The sequence below is a fragment of the Oreochromis aureus genome, linkage group 16, assembly GCF_013358895.1.
Source record: "Oreochromis aureus strain Israel breed Guangdong linkage group 16, ZZ_aureus, whole genome shotgun sequence".
Lineage (NCBI taxonomy): Eukaryota > Metazoa > Chordata > Actinopteri > Cichliformes > Cichlidae > Oreochromis > Oreochromis aureus.
In genome coordinates this window covers 13,622,644-13,638,397 of record NC_052957.1, presented here as the reverse complement: position 1 = coordinate 13,638,397, position 15,754 = coordinate 13,622,644, and the positions used below count along the sequence as shown (strand labels likewise).

The 15,754-nt window shown below is 38.6% G+C and overlaps 2 protein-coding genes across 3 annotated transcripts; both read right to left on the bottom strand.

Moving 5' to 3' along the window:
• Positions 1-565: 565 nt before the first annotated feature.
• On the bottom strand, positions 566-10,302 carry dnajb2 (DnaJ heat shock protein family (Hsp40) member B2). Of its 2 annotated transcripts, XM_031730429.2 has the most exons (11): positions 9,676-10,271; positions 8,333-8,428; positions 7,836-7,945; positions 7,677-7,730; positions 7,325-7,438; positions 6,707-6,781; positions 6,209-6,341; positions 5,190-5,260; positions 4,066-4,350; positions 918-989; positions 566-786 (listed from the first exon to the last, which is right to left on the bottom strand). In XM_031730429.2, the coding sequence occupies exons 2-10, from the start codon at positions 8,395-8,397 to the stop codon at positions 961-963; spliced, it is 936 nt and encodes a 311-aa protein (XP_031586289.2). In that variant the 5' UTR covers positions 8,398-8,428; positions 9,676-10,271; the 3' UTR covers positions 566-786; positions 918-960. The 2 variants fall into 2 exon arrangements, with proteins under 2 accessions (XP_031586289.2, XP_031586288.2); XM_031730428.2 differs by lacking the exons at positions 566-786; positions 918-989 and having other exon boundaries at positions 1,556-4,350; positions 9,676-10,302.
• A 1,086-nt stretch (positions 10,303-11,388) lies between these two features.
• On the bottom strand, positions 11,389-14,719 carry LOC116312895 (tubulin alpha chain). The gene is made up of 5 exons (XM_039600545.1): positions 14,643-14,719; positions 14,366-14,495; positions 12,986-13,208; positions 12,583-12,731; positions 11,389-12,476 (listed from the first exon to the last, which is right to left on the bottom strand). The coding sequence occupies exons 1-5, from the start codon at positions 14,702-14,704 to the stop codon at positions 11,499-11,501; spliced, it is 1,542 nt and encodes a 513-aa protein (XP_039456479.1). The 5' UTR covers positions 14,705-14,719; the 3' UTR covers positions 11,389-11,498.
• Between the last annotated feature and the right edge of the window lie 1,035 nt (positions 14,720-15,754).

The following is a 15,754-nucleotide window of genomic DNA, read 5'->3' as shown; positions in this document are numbered from 1 at the left end:
TTCTCTGTTTTCTGGATTGCTGATTCTACCATGACTGCAAGATAGTCACTGTGATATAATCCATCATCAAGTACCATAATGAAGCCTTGAGCATCTTGACTCACCAACTTGGCTTTTGGAAACAAGATGTGATGAGCTAGAGTGATCTGAGTGAGAAACCAAGGCACTCCAGACAATTACAAGGCGGGCCCACCCAACCACCCTACAGTATGGACTGCTTTATCCCTTTCTTAACATCAACAGACACCATAATCTACAAAATGAACATTAACACTTGAAACTAGCAATTCAGATCATTAGGAAATTTTTTCTTATAACAACAAACATGAGGACGCACAGCATTTTATCAGTGCTTCACACATTTGCTTTTTAACGCTCCAAAACAGTTAAAAATAAATGTATTACAATTTTTTACCTCAACTTTATGGTTTTATCTTAACCCTTAGACAGTTAGCCTTAATCTTGTCACAAAGACGCTACCACAAACTGAGGAAAAAAAATCAGCAGGAAAATCTTTATTTTCTCTGCTTCATATGTTTTACAAGAACTTTCTTTTTGCTTTGTGCACTGTTTTCATATTTATTAGAAATATGATCATTTGATGAAGAGATGATTATAACTACTGTACCTCTTTAGAGTTTTCAGTCTTTTGTTCCACAATGAGCTACGTACACACATGCACTCAGAGACACACACATATTAAATACATATATCTTATAAGTGTCATTCAGCAGGTAGGAGCCATGGTGGGCAGAGAAAAGTGCATCGTGGGATATAATCTTTGACCTGTAAGAATAGATGTACAAGGACAGGTTATACTTAATCAGATATGCAAGTAGGCATCATCTGATCTCGTCTACATAGAGTTTGGGGGCAGGAGAAGGAATGGGTGCCTCAGATTCACACTGGTTCTTTACCTCAGGGCAGGGCAAGGGCACAGAGCAGCGTGAGCCAATCAGGTTAGGTTGTGAAGGCCTCGAAGTCTGAGTCTGAAACAGGAAGCATGAATCGTAAGAGAAAAGAACAAGTATTCAAATTTATGTCCCAAAAATATGATACTAGATATGTTTGCTACATAACAGATGAAAAGTAATGTTTATGTGATCCAGCACATTTAAACATTAGAGCCAACAAGACTGAATAACCTGGTCCAAGGAAGTCGTAAGTTGAGATAAACGAAATTAAAAATACAATAAAATAAAAACACACAACAGTCTATGGGACTTAATTACTTTTTAGTTTAAAACACAATGTCTAATGATGCCCTTGCCCTTGTTACATATCTTATCACAAATGGTGCATTACACCGCTCGCATAATAAGGGCTACACTGAAAATACAAGCTCCTGATTTGAACTTAATGAAGACACACAGAGAAACAGTTAACCCACATACATGTGCAGTTTCCAAATCAGTAAAAGCAGGAAGTAGTTTTTAATGCATGATTCTGTTGTCTTATAATGTTTAAGGGTCCTGAGAACTGAAAATAATCCTTCAGATTTCCATGACTATATAATTATTAAACAGTTATCATACTGTATCATCATTTTGCACTAGCATGAATTTAGTGGAAATTAGTGGAAATACGTGGCTGCCATATTCTAAATAAAAAAAATATTCCAAATTATCTTGTGGCACAATCTTTATTCGTTAATTCCTTTTTAACAATGTGAAAATAAAAAGAACATCAACATATGAGTAATCAGTAACAATTAATACAGGCTGATATATTTATTAAAGTTTTCATTTGCCTATTTCACTCTTAGTCTTCGCCAGTGCTGACAGCTATACTTTCAAGTGAAAACAAAACTCATGCAATCTATGATGAATGAGGCACTCGTGAAAAATATGTGTCAATAAAAATTATAAACATAAAGCATAAAACACACCAGGGCAAAGGGACACTGCCTGTAATTAGAAACTAACTGTGACAGGCATGTGTGTTTTTTTAATGCATATTACAACATAACACTGGCAGCAGTAATTATTTTAACATCTGCATGATTTGGCACCAGCATGGTTTTCTTTTGCCTTCAGCTTTGCCCTGCAGCAACAACCACATTTAAAACATTTCTTAGTGTCGCACTTAAAACATTGGCAGTATCTTCATGTTACTTGAGATCTACGAAAAAGGCATATTTGAGTTTTATCCATGAGCTCCAACACTATCTTCAGTGACTCCGTCCTGTGACTGTCTCACATACACAAACATGCAACCCAACAAAATCTACATTAGCGGGACATGAGCTGGATAAACTATTTCAGTTACCATTCACATTAAACCCAACTTTAGTGGCAGCTGACTGATTGTCTAACTGAAATTTGGGAAGCAGTGCAGGAGGGAAAGTCATCAAGTCACCCCTAAAGTACAGTGTTTATAATTTTGCACACAAGGGAGCTCACCTGGAACTGGCTGAGGTTTAATATTTCGCTCAGGGAGCACGTAAACAAATGTTCTTTGATCATTTAGCTATTATACATCCTGTAACCAGATGTAATAATACAAAATTTTAAAAAATCCAGGACAGGTAACACACTGCCGTCACAATCATTGTCACTTTCTTCTTCCTCAAATCTCTTGACAACACTCTCAGTCACATCTACTGCAGGAGGACCAAGGAGAATCCAAAAACTGATTTATCTTTTTAATTTGTTTATAAAGCTTGGCACGTTTGCATCGTGTAATGTAAGAATAGTAAACACATAAGTAGTTAACATGTACAAAGTCTTAACAATCATTATTTGTAGCTGTTTCAGTCACAATACTGTGATTTGTCCTTAATAAAGTGCTTTCCCCAAACTATAATCTAAAATCTGATTACAATTTTAATGCTATTTGTGGTAAAAGTGCAGAATCAACATATGATAAACTTGGATTTAATGATATATGAGCTCCTCCCTACTTCAACTTTCCAACAACAAGATAGTCAAAGTGTGTGAGCATGTGCTTCACCTAACTACTTATTGCTTCATACATATTCTTGACATTATAACTAGCTGACTGAGAAACACTGGTCTTCAGTCAAAAGTATTTTATGTGGCAACCTGGAAATAAACCACAAAAAGTTCTGTGGGCTACCTTTGATTTTCGTGTGGCACAGTTGTGCAACATTCCCACTGCCAGAGAGTCTGAATGAGAAAATTCTATGGCAAGGTCTCAGCTGACTCAAACACACAAAGACCTACACAGTACAACATGCACACACAAACACCACCGCACACACTCAATTTTAGACCTTCACTGACATAATGTATTCTGAAAAAAACTTACACAAACCTCAAAATTCCCAAATATATTCCAGGTTTGGCTTTAAACCCAAACACAAACCTTAAATTCTAAAAGGCCTTTCAAGCTTTGTTTTAGAGTTACTTAAACTTAAACTGGTCCTCACAAAAGACTCAATTGCGGCCATATATACAACAGATCTAAATCATCACTTAATTGCAATTCATCAGTCTATGCAAATATCTGGCAAATTCGCGTTCACAAGCAATCCTCCACACCGGCTTGCACCCAACTGCAAAAACAATTTAAATGCCTGTGATAATGTAGAAATGTAACCACAAATCTTATCTTTAGTGTGTTCCTTTGGAGGAATGTGAAGCCTTGTCATCAGTATAGGCACTGTCTCAAATAAAGATCTGCTCAATTCACATTACATTAGAGCTGGCTGAAGGCAAAACACTGAGGTCAGTATAATAAGGCAACCCAAAGAAAGTAAACCTACACAAACACATCATTAGGAGACAACACACCCACACTTCTTTTTCTTTTTCACGCTGCAATCACTTTTTATCACAGGTTTAAACTTATCCTCACTGCACTGGCTTAGGGGTGTAGTGCTGGCAGTTGTGGATGACTCAGGAGAGAAGCCTGGCTCGACTGTACCCTTTGCCACACTTTTGCATCCATCTCCAGCCACTGAACCCAATTTAATCTCTTTACATTTCTGCCCTGCAACAACCTCTTCCCTGCTCTGTACATTCAAATGTTTTGCCTTAGCAATCCCGCCATCTAAACAGCCCCTGGTTTTGTCACTGACAGCTCTGCCCCCACCCCGAGCACCTGATATGTAGTCGTTAGCAGCAGCTCTCTGCTGGGCTTCCATTTCTGACAGGCTGCATGCCAAAGCCATCTGTAGGTCTTCATCTTCCTCATCATCCTCGCTGCCTCCTGCAACCCCGTAGTGGTAGAATGGGGCCGAGCTAAATGAACGATGCGTGGGTGAAGTGTAAGGGCTCAGCCGGGATCTGTCTGACTCTGTGGTTCTGTTCTGGAGTCGTGGCTTCGGAGCGGCCTGTTCCTCTCGTCGGCTCAGCTCCAGAGCAAGGGCCATTTCATCTTCCACACCTTCGATCAAAACAAAAACAACAAGACAGCTGTCTCACTGCACAATCAACACAAAGCAAAAACCTTAGACATACAGAAAAACACATAACCAAGCAAAAACTTCAGGTCAAGCAGAAATACGAAAAACTAAAGCCAAGGTTAATATAGTTAACCAAACTAAACCAAAAACTAAAACATTTCCACAGACTACAAAAACATGATTAAGGCTTAAAAAAAAAAAATAAAACTAACTGAAATTATTTTGTGAAAAATATCAAGCAAATATCCTTAGTTTTGGTATTTGTTAAACATGTAAAATTAGATATCATAACTTAGCTGATGACGCACTGATGAATGTGTTTATTGAGACTTCGGATGTCTACAAGACTAAGAGTTAACTGCTTTCAAAACATTCAGTGTTTTTATTGTAATATCTATACTAATTTTCTTAAATTTTGCCTTTGGTGCATGTTCTCAATACAATACGATTAAACTAACACTCAAAGTCATAAAAACTCAGCTATAACTAAACCTTTTTAAAAATTAAACTGAACTTAAAAAGCAAACCTACTGTGGGAACTGACTGAAAATAACCTGAATTAAAAATACAAAAAATATTAAAAATAAGAACTAATAAGACAGATTAAATACAAACTGAAACCTCGTCTGTTTTTTTAAAACATTTCCATGCTTGCATTGAAATCTTTTGAATAAGCAAATGCAGCACTGCATTTTGACACAATTGTTACTGTATTAGAAAACGCTGACACTGAATTTGTATTTTCAGGTTAAAGCAAATAAGCACCAGAATAAAGGTTTTTTTTGTTCTCAATTCATTTATTCAGTCAGCATTGTCTCACCATTAATTAGAACACTCTTTAACATGCCATCCTCCTCGATCTCTATTCTTTCCTGCCCATTCTCCTTTATCCTGTAGGAAAGACAAATACAGACATAAGTGGAATTATTTAAAAGCCACCATCATTGCTAGTGCCTCTGTGTTTGTGCAAGTGCACACTCAGTCTTAGGGCTGAGAGATTACAGCCAAAAAATATTTTGATTAACACCAAAATCATGATTATCTACCACGATTACTCACTTTCATTTTAGTGACACAAATGCACTGCCACATAAAGATAAGAATGCTTTCATGTCTATGCTTTGGACTGTCTACAAACCTTTGTAGACAGTCCCCTTGATTCATTTCAGTAGAAAAAGAATATAAACTAATAACGAGGGCACTGCTTTCACTTTTACATTGCACTATATTCCTGTTAATTACGCTTACCCTCCTGCATTTTGCATACAGTGCAAGTTTTCCCCCTTTAGAAAAACACAGATCTATAGAGAAATGAAATGAGACTGTGTTCGCATTTCCACTACATCTTTGTGGGCTTAAACGATATGCTGTATGTGATGTACAGCCTCACTTTTATGGATTTATGAATTGTTATTGGACGAGACATGTCATCAGCCTCTACAAGGTCTTTCAGGGTCTTCATGCATTTTTCATACTGCAGTGTGAATGCTGCATTTTTAGGAGGTGTATACATTAGTTTTGTTGTTTTGTAGTGCCAACACAACTTTATGGCGCCCTTTGCATACGATTTGTTCTTTGTTCTAAATCTAAAGTATTCCCTAACAATAGATGACAATCTGCTTCTAGGGACAATCTACTGAGACAAGTACAATTCAAATATGCACATATGCACTTCTCTTATTCAGCAACCACAGTCACATCAAGATAATTCTTAAAATGCTGGAATGTAAAACTGTTCACTGATGCTAAATTTAATATATTCTTCAATTAATTTTTCACTTTTTGCTTTGACGATAATACACTTATATACATATTAGGAATTGAGAAGGAATTACATACTTCTTGGTGGTGGTGCGTTTTCCATTTATGATGCGAGTGGAAGTAGAAACTGATCTAAAGTTGCCCATCCCTCCACCCATGCTGTCCATCCCATCCAGACCACCCAAGGTAGTGGAGAAAGAGGAGAATTCAACTGTAGAGAGTCAAACAATCAAAGAGAGGAGAGGAAAGCAGTATTAGTTTTTAATGTATCTAAACCATCTCCTGATATTAATTCTTTTAAGCATTTTTTTAAATTAACAACTGAAACTCTAGAGATTAACAATATCAAATATCATTAATCTGGCATTTGTTGATGATATAAAACACAAAAGGTTGTAGACCCTCTTTCTGTGAGACATTCCTGGCAACCACTGATGATAGAAACCACTTATGATAGAGGTTTAACTGAGTAGAATTGAATTAATTACCAGTAAAGGAAAGCTGAAAGAAAAACTACATGGGAAAATCCTCTTCAATCCTCTGCAAACAGTTTACTTATAATATTAAATTCTTTACCTCCTCCTGATGGAAAAGAGAAGAATCGCCCTGGGCCAAGACGAGAGGATGAGCTTCCAAACGAGGAGAAGTCATCTGAGTAAGAGACAGAAACATGCAAGTACATAAAAATACAACAGTAATGGACAATACCTCCCACCCAGTCCATGACGTGCTGGCCAGTCACAGGAGCACGGTCAGTGACAGACTGAAATTACCCAAATGCACCACTGAACGAAGCAGGAAATCTTTCCTGCCTGTGGCTATCTGCCTGTACAGCTCTAATGTACAGTACACAGTGCAATAGTTACTCCCTTTTGCAGTGAAAATAACAAATAGCACTTTAGAGGTTTTACAGTTGACAGTTTAGAGTAGAATATCGACCATTTACATTTAATTTCTGTAATATTCTGGATATTAATAATTGAGCTATTTGTCTATATTCAAGCTAGTTCTTATATTTGTTACTTTAGAATATACTGTAGTTTTTAATTTAGTTCGGTTACAGTAGACCTAAGACAAATTACTCTCATCATATTTTTTATTTTACCTCTAAACTGAATAAATAAATGTTAGTATTAGTTCCTGAACCTAATACTAATAACAGATGAACCCAACCCCAGTATATGTTTTACTTACCGAAGAAGCTGGCAAAAGGATCCTGTCCACCAAAGAACTCTCTGAACACCTCATCTGGGCTGCGGAATGTGAAGGTGAAGCCTGGGATATCTGTAAAGTCTGAGCTGGAGGAACCTGAGAAACCAACATGTCACAGTCAGGAGAGCGAGGAGGAAAAAGTAAAATAAAGACAAATGTAAAGGAGAAGTAGCAAGTAGGAAGGATAGGTAGTAGTAGTAAGAAAATTACCAAAACACACATTTTTTTCTTAAACTGTAACAATTAGAAGATTGCTAATGATTACTATAATGGATGCAACAATATCCCTGATTTTTAGATATATATATATATATATCTATAAATATATATATACCTGTGTGTCGCATTCTGTCATTTCCATATCTGTCGTATGCATCACGTTTGCTCTCTGTCAAAAAGGAAAAAATTACCCACGGATATCAATATCTGTACACATACACATCTACAGTGTACCTTGTACATATTAGACCAGTTGTCATCTATGGTGACTTACTGTCAGACAGGACTTCATAGGCCTCAGCGACTTCTTTGAACTTTTTCTCTGCTTCCTCCTTGTTGTCTGGATTTTTGTCAGGATGCCATTTCAAGGCCAATTTCCGGTACCTGAAAATACAAACAACATCGAACATCCATGATAATATATAAATAACCACACACATAATGAAGGTCTAGTTCTTAAACCTCTATCTATGAGATATGAGCTTATTTAGTGACATAATATGATGATGCATCTTTGCCCTGAAAAACACATTTTTTGGACTGAAATTAAACTCAAAGGTTATCTTAAGTTCGTAAGCTCTTAAAAAATAAACACACAAAAACACATAGTGGCAGTGGCCTCAGTTTTTCAGTGCTTACATAACCTTGTTATCTAAAGTAGGTTTTCACACTTCAAATATATCTTCAGAAACAGTATTTTTTTACTCAAGTGAACTTTTTGTTACTTATGACTATATTTTCTAACACTTCAAATAGTCCCAGGATACTTACGCTTTCTTGATGTCATCCTGAGTGGCTGTTTTGGACACTCCCAAGATGCTATAGTAGTCCACCATGTCACCTGCTGTTACTCCTCAAAACACCACGCTGAAAGAAAAATATAAATACAAGTTTTCGTTTGGTCAAAAGTTAAAAGCACCAATGTGTGTGGATGCACAGCTTCTGCATCATTTAAAAAAATGCTGCTCTTGACTAAAAAAAACTTTTGTATCTATGGAACCAAGTAGATTTTAAATAATGAATAGATAGAATATAACAACAATAACAATAATAATAATGATAGATTTTAAATAATACTTAATCACCATTGTAGTGGAGGTTATATGAGCCCAATGGATCTATTGTATACAGTAAAACGATTCTAAAACATGTATTTAGAAGCTGGGAAATAATATCCTCCTAAAATTGACTTAAATTATGATTTAACTGAGACAGTGCTGCTTAAACTGTTCAACAGCTGTATTACTGTAAGACTTGTGAGTTGAACTATACTGTGTTTAAAGCTACATTAATTTCACTAATGCTTTTTAACTTGAGTTAAGTATTATTAATCAGCACTTTGAAGCTAGAATATGAAATTTGTGTGGAAGCAGTATGGTTAGTAATGTTTTAATTTTTAACTAAACAATTAGCAACTTGTATGTGATGCATGCATAAAAGGACAGAAAAGTCAATCTGTAGAGATTTTAAAGCCAAATACATTCTCTTAAACTAGTCTAAAAAAACCCTTCAGGTCCTTTTATAATTTGAAATTTCCAACAAATATATTGCGTTTGAAAGAGTAAGTAAAAACCTAATCAGCGGACTTCACTGAATCATAAATTAACCTGTTATAAACTGTTTTAGAACGGTCACATGAAAGCATCAAGCCTGTGATCTTTTTCAAAAAAATAAGATCTTGGCACAGTCAGCAGTTCTATAATAGCCACAGACGACACCCTAACCGAGATGCCAGTCTCATTTGTAATCGTTTGGGGGCTGAAGGGGGCTTCCAAACTGAGGTGAAACAACTAAATCTAACTTTCTATGCCCCTACAGGATGAGCCATGTACTCATACAAGCCTCATTACTATGTTATTTCTAGCGCCAAGGCATTTGTCAACTGCTGCAGTGCTGACATGACTGCAGGCCTTATAGACGCTTAAATACAGGGACAGATGAACTTGGAGGCACAGGTGCTGTGCTATTCGAGTATTGACATTAGGGCACAATTAACATCATTTGGTATTTCGGTAGCACATCTCCTTTTATGGTAAAGTTGGACATCTGTCATAAATTGCAGCACCTATTTGGATAGGCACAAGTTATTACGCTAACCTCGGCAATGGACCTACCTTAGGAGTGTTTTGGCCTAATGAGTGAGCAGTTTAGCCGTCTGTCCACCACTTTGGAGCGACAATGAATTAGTTGTTATAGCGGTCCTTCTGGACTACACTCCCCCTCTTTTTCTTCTCCTTTGTTGACAGCCGTACAGGCACCTCCCCTGTTTTCGGCCCGTTTCTTCACCGCAAATATTTTCCACCAAGCCAATATGACTGTAACCTAGCGTTAGGGTCTGCGCTGAAGTCCCCACCGAGATAGCATGCGCGCAGTCAGCTGTGTTTGTCCCGAGTGCTCCTCTAAGCCGCACGCGCTACGTCACCGCGAGCGCATAGAAAAAAATTGAGCGTCTAGAAAATGCCAGTGTTTGGAAACGTCACCGGGCCCGCCCTGCATGCCTCAGCGCCCGCCTGTTGCTCCGTGATAATGCTTTAACCTCGAAACATAAACATATGCCAAAACCTAGAAACTATTTTTTTCTTTTCAAATATAGATCACCCAATCATCGCAGATATTACTAAATAATTTACAGTCGCTCCTATGTAGCTGGAACGGTGAAACGAGTACTGCGTTTTACTACAGTCAAGGTGTAATTCTGACATCCCGCTGCACTTTCTTATTGGTAGGTAATCATATAGATCGATTATAGAAATTAGATTTCCAGTTTACCACGTGATTCATCGGTAGAGTAATTGGTCTGGATCACACAATGAGCACATCATGTAATATCAGTTATGTGGACTGCTCAGCGATGTGTAATCAAACCTCCAAGGCCATGTTATGAATAGTAAAGTGTAGAAGACCACCTCCTGGTGGGCAGATGGGTACTGCAGGTGGGCTGTCAAAGAAAGATATCTAGATATTTTAAGTGAATTTTGTAAATAAGACTGAAAAAACATGAAACTTTTAGGATTTGATATTGGCATTTAATATAGTTCAACGAATAAATTAGATTAATTTTGTAATTTAAGTTATTTTGTTGTTAATCTGTTTTATTTTTGATGGGGGACCTTGGCTCGTAATTAGATTGCCATTTATGTATGAATGTTATCATTTGGCAGTGAATTGAAGTGGGCTCGACTTCACATCAAATCAGTTTGTTTAGGAGAATAAATTACACAGGAAAATAATTTGGTCTGAGACTATTATGTTAATCGGCGGGAATAAAAGTTTGAAGGGCGACCAGACAATCTCACCTACACAAACCTCGATATTTTAACCCGTGTCACTTTGTTTCCACCTGCTGGCCTAAGGAAAAAGTTCAGGAACCAGGAGTAAATCGAAAAGGCCTAATGGCCACTCAGCTTGGCGTGAAGAAAAGCAGGAAACTGAAAACAGAGGCTGGAATTTCTTTTCTAAAAGTAAAGTGGAGCCGCCCAGAAACATCGGGGAGGAAAAAAACAAAACAAAAAACAATATTGTGTATATCAAGTTTAAAAGTAAGTATATGATAAATTATGTAATGTGTCAAAACAGTGTTTTAGATGTCTTGGATTTGCTAATACTAACTCTCATGATAATGCTGATAAAATATCTTCCACTTTCAAATCCAGAACCTTGTTAAAAATTAAATATGTGTAATTGATAACTTCACCATTTGTGTCAGAAGATAAATTATTAGCATTTGAACTAGAAAGGCACTCAAGTGTGTAATATTGCAAGAATCAAGTTAACCAGGCTATGTTAGCAAATGTATAAGTAGATCAAGAATGTCCACAAATTCATAGGACACGTTTATGAGAACTTTTATTGACAATACTGACGAATCACCACATGTGCGGATTTTGGTGGGAATGTGTTACTTTCATAGCATTTGGAATGCGTGATGTTTGATTCTTCAGTACTCTTCTCCCTCTTCATCCTCCTCTCCCATGCTGTCAGTGCCCACCTCTTCATAATCCTTCTCCAGAGCAGCCATATCTTCTCTGGCCTCTGAGAACTCTCCTTCCTCCATGCCCTCCCCAACATACCAGTGAACAAAGGCTCTCTTGGCATACATCAGGTCAAACTTGTGGTCCAGTCGGGCCCAGGCCTCAGCGATGGCTGTGGTGTTGCTTAGCATACACACAGCCCTCTGCACCTTGGCCAGGTCTCCACCAGGAACCACAGTTGGAGGCTGATAATTGATACCCACCTTGAAGCCAGTGGGGCACCAGTCCACAAACTGGATGGTGCGTTTGGTCTTGATGGCTGCGATAGCAGAGTTGACATCTTTGGGCACCACATCACCACGATACAGCAGACAGCAGGCCATGTATTTACCATGACGAGGATCACACTTCACCATTTGATTAGCTGGCTCGAAGCAGGCATTGGTGATGTCAGCAACAGACAGCTGCTCATGGTAGGCTTTCTCAGCAGAGATGACCGGGGCATAGGTGGCCAGAGGGAAGTGGATACGAGGGTAAGGCACCAAGTTGGTCTGGAACTCTGTCAGATCAACATTCAGGGCTCCATCGAAACGAAGTGAGGCTGTAATTGAGGACACAATCTGGCCAATCAGCCTGTTAAGGTTGGTGTAGGTGGGTCGTTCAATGTCAAGGTTCCTGCGGCAGATGTCATAGATGGCCTCATTGTCCACCATGAAGGCACAGTCAGAGTGCTCCAGGGTGGTGTGGGTGGTCAGGATGGAGTTGTAAGGCTCCACCACTGCTGTGGAAACCTGGGGGGCTGGGTAAACTGCAAACTCAAGCTTTGATTTTTTCCCATAATCAACAGAGAGCCTCTCCATCAGGAGGGAGGTGAAACCAGAGCCAGTGCCTCCACCAAAAGAGTGGAAGATGAGAAATCCCTGCAGGCCAGTGCACTGATCAGCCTGAAAATGTATTAGTTCATTATTATTAAAACCCTAAAGTAATTTAGTTGAGCAAAATGTTTAATATACTCCAAATTTAAACGTTAACACTATCATAGAGTCTCACCAATTTACGTGTCCTGTCCAGGACCAGATCTATGATCTCTTTGCCGATGGTGTAGTGGCCACGGGCATAGTTGTTGGCAGCGTCCTCCTTTCCTGTAATCAGCTGCTCAGGGTGGAAAAGCTGACGGTAGGTTCCTGTACGCACCTCATCTGCAAGAAACAGAAAAAAAAAAAGTTAGGAGTGCAGCTTCGAGTATTCTTGCGTCAAATTAAGAGCAGTCCCTCTATTTCGCAGACAGTGCCATTTAGAAATAACAAAAAACCAATGACAATTCGAAAGGAAAAGGAAATTTAACCCAAACATCTGTTTTTGTTGTTTTTTTCTTTTTTTAAATTTATCTTATCAGTTTTCAGATTATCCATGACAATATATGCAAGTATGTGTTTATTTGCACATTACTTACCTATGACAGTAGGTTCCAGGTCAACAAAGATTGCTCTGGGGACATGCTTTCCTGCCCCCGTCTCACTGAAGAAGGTATTGAAGGAGTCATCTCCTCCCCCGAGAGTTTTGTCAGAGGGCATCTGTCCATCTGGCTGGATCCCATGTTCCAGGCAGTACAGCTCCCAGCATGCATTGCCCATCTGGGCTCCAGCTTGGCCAACGTGCATAGAAATACACTCACGCTGGGGGAGGGGAGAAAAAAAAAATTAGACAAAGGAAGTTTATGTACACATGTACTTCCTGACACCATTTATCATAGTTTGAACTAGCTATGACTGCTGAAAGGCACAGCAATATCTGGGGCACTTATTTAATGAGTACTAATGGGGGTGGGGTGGGCAGGCGGACTCTTAGGAGTGTATATTGTTAGAGATCCTTAGTGTGCCCCCCCATCAATTTACAAGACAATGTTCAATTTGTGAAGAGGAAATACCTCAGTGAGGAAAGAAAGCTTGCTTTCAGTGGTGCATATAATACAAGCAACGCAGTGTCTGAACTCTGTTTCTACAGTTGAAAGGGCAGGAAATATAGTTAATAACTGCAAGCTCCTTATTTTCCTAAAAGATAATTTTATGACGGGGGGCAAAATACAATCCTGTATATGGCAAACAGGAAAGTCATGCAGCAAGAAGAAAACCTTATCCCCACCTCTTCATCCTGAATCTCCTCCCTTTCCTCATCCCTCCCCATTTTGTGTCTCCCCTCCCCTATCCTGTCCGGCTCAATAGTGCTGTGTAACGGGAAGGGATGACTGTCTCACCCTCTCTTTCTCTCCACATCCTTCAACCCTAAAATTCTTAACAGCTGCAAAATGGCAGCGAACTAACTCTCACTTGTAGGCCAGACCACTCCTCTTTTTCCCTGTTCATTTTAATCCATCCCCCACTGCCACGATTACCCTGCTCACTACTTTGTAGTTGTGAAAACAGTATCCTATGCTTGTTTAGGAACTAAAGACTTTATAGATTTTCTCTTTTTATACCAAAAGCTCTGCATTAAGAAGGCTTGAAAAGGACAACAGCTCAACTCATTGTCTCATCTGACCTAGATTTTCCAATAGTACAGAAATGACTTCTCTTTTAGTCAAATGCAAGTACACTAGTGCATTGTTCTCACCGAATTCTCAGACAAGCCCTAAAAAAAAGTTTTGTATAAATTTAGCTCAAAAGTATGATCACTTAATAGAATTTGATTTTAAGTAAACTCCCACACAACACTGAAGACTTGAAGCATTTAAAAAAGCCTAGATATTTAATCCATGCAACAGAAACAAAAGGAGTTAGGAGGGGAGAGAGAATGAAAATTTCAAGGCTACGTCATCAGCCAGACAGTTACTCACCATTTTGTCTGCTTGTCCTTCGACCGACGTTGAGGATTCAGACACAAGGCAGAAGTGCCGAAAAAAGGGAGACTCACAGTTTATATAGACAAGGATGTGGAGGGGGCAGGCAGGAAACCACAGCAGGCAGCTGCATAGCTCATTTGTGGGAGGGAACAGCAGTTGGAGGGGGAAAAAAAGAGGGAAGTCCCTAATACTTATTTTAATGGCAAATCTCCTTACATTTATCTACATAAGATCATTATGAAAAACATTTTTTTCTTACTATTATACACACCTCAATCCCCTTCTGACTTGCCTGTGTTCTCTTTCCTTCCCCCCCGTTTGTTTTCTCTGCATGTCATGTCTCTATCTGTGTGTGTATAGCAGGTGTGGCTCGTTACGTTTCCCAGATCCTCTGTAATCATTGTGCACACCTTTGATCCCATCAGCCCACTAACCAGCAGTCTGTCTTATGACTATCTATAAGTCATTCCCTGTCAGAGCTTTCTACTAGAGATACTTAGTATCCCACATATTTTGTTCTGGTTTTGTTTAGCTTTCTTCCCTAGTGACTTCTTTGTTTTGTTCTAACTCATATCTCTTTTCTCCGGATCTGTCCACTCATCTAACCCAGAAAAGCTTCCCTCCACAGCTCCCCTTCAGACACCGTCATCAGCCTGCCTACAGTCCTCGCTGCTTCTTTTTTTAACAATTTCCCACCTACTTCTTTTTCTCAGTGTGCTTGTGTCCGTTTGCAATGGCACCATTTAGAGTTTCAGAGTTAGTTTGATTTTTTGACACATAACTTAAATGAGCTGTTGCATGCAAATACTCCACCCCCACACATTTCTCAACATACATATACTATAACAAAATCAGTAGGCAAGGAGATTGACAATGCTACTTTATGCAGTCATCTATACCCACACACACACTAAGACTTGTCTGTGTTGAACCACTAAATAAATAATCAAAAATGGAAAGACTGACATGTTTATTTGGGTTATTATATGTAAAAGAAAAATGCTTTAATGGTAAAAAAAAAAAAGTGATGAGAAGTAAACAATCATACAAATAATCAAGTAAGATAATCCAAAGTTCATCAAATGAAATAATATGGAACAAAGAAACTTCAGTGTGGTAATTACAATAATGTATCACAGACTGTGAAAAGATTAAAAAATAAAGTTTCCAAGAAATGTAGAGCTCAGTTTTAAATGCAGCTTTTCAGCCACTCTGTTTGAATCATAGTGCAGTGATTCATACAAAACCGAACTGGGAGTCTATTGTTGCTGCAGGCTATGGTCTGAGTATGAGCTACACAAGCAACACCAGCCAGAGTCCGTCGGTTATTTTCTCTTGCTTTCATTCTCAGAGTCACAGCTGAATGGTATATAGAAACGGACA

Bases quoted from the DNA above. Each gene is read 5' to 3' on its own strand.
- dnajb2 (XM_031730428.2), bottom strand. From the start codon at position 8,397: ATGGTGGACTACTATAGCATCTTGGGAGTGTCCAAAACAGCCACTCAG. The intron at 7,946-8,332 runs GTAAGTATCCTG...TTGTATTTTCAG, and splicing joins CAGGATGACATCAAGAAAGC to GTACCGGAAATTGGCCTTGA. The intron at 6,782-7,324 runs GTAAGTAAAACA...TCTCTTACTCAG, and splicing joins TCCTTTTGCCAGCTTCTTCG to ATGACTTCTCCTCGTTTGGA.
- LOC116312895 (XM_039600545.1), bottom strand. From the start codon at position 14,704: ATGCAGAGAAAACAAACGGGGGGGAAGGAAAGAGAACACAGGCAAGTC. The intron at 14,496-14,642 runs GTGTGTATAATA...TGAGCTATGCAG, and splicing joins CAAGTCAGAAGGGGATTGAG to CTGCCTGCTGTGGTTTCCTG. The intron at 12,732-12,985 runs GTAAGTAATGTG...TGTTTCTTGCAG, and splicing joins CCTGGAACCTACTGTCATAG to ATGAGGTGCGTACAGGAACC.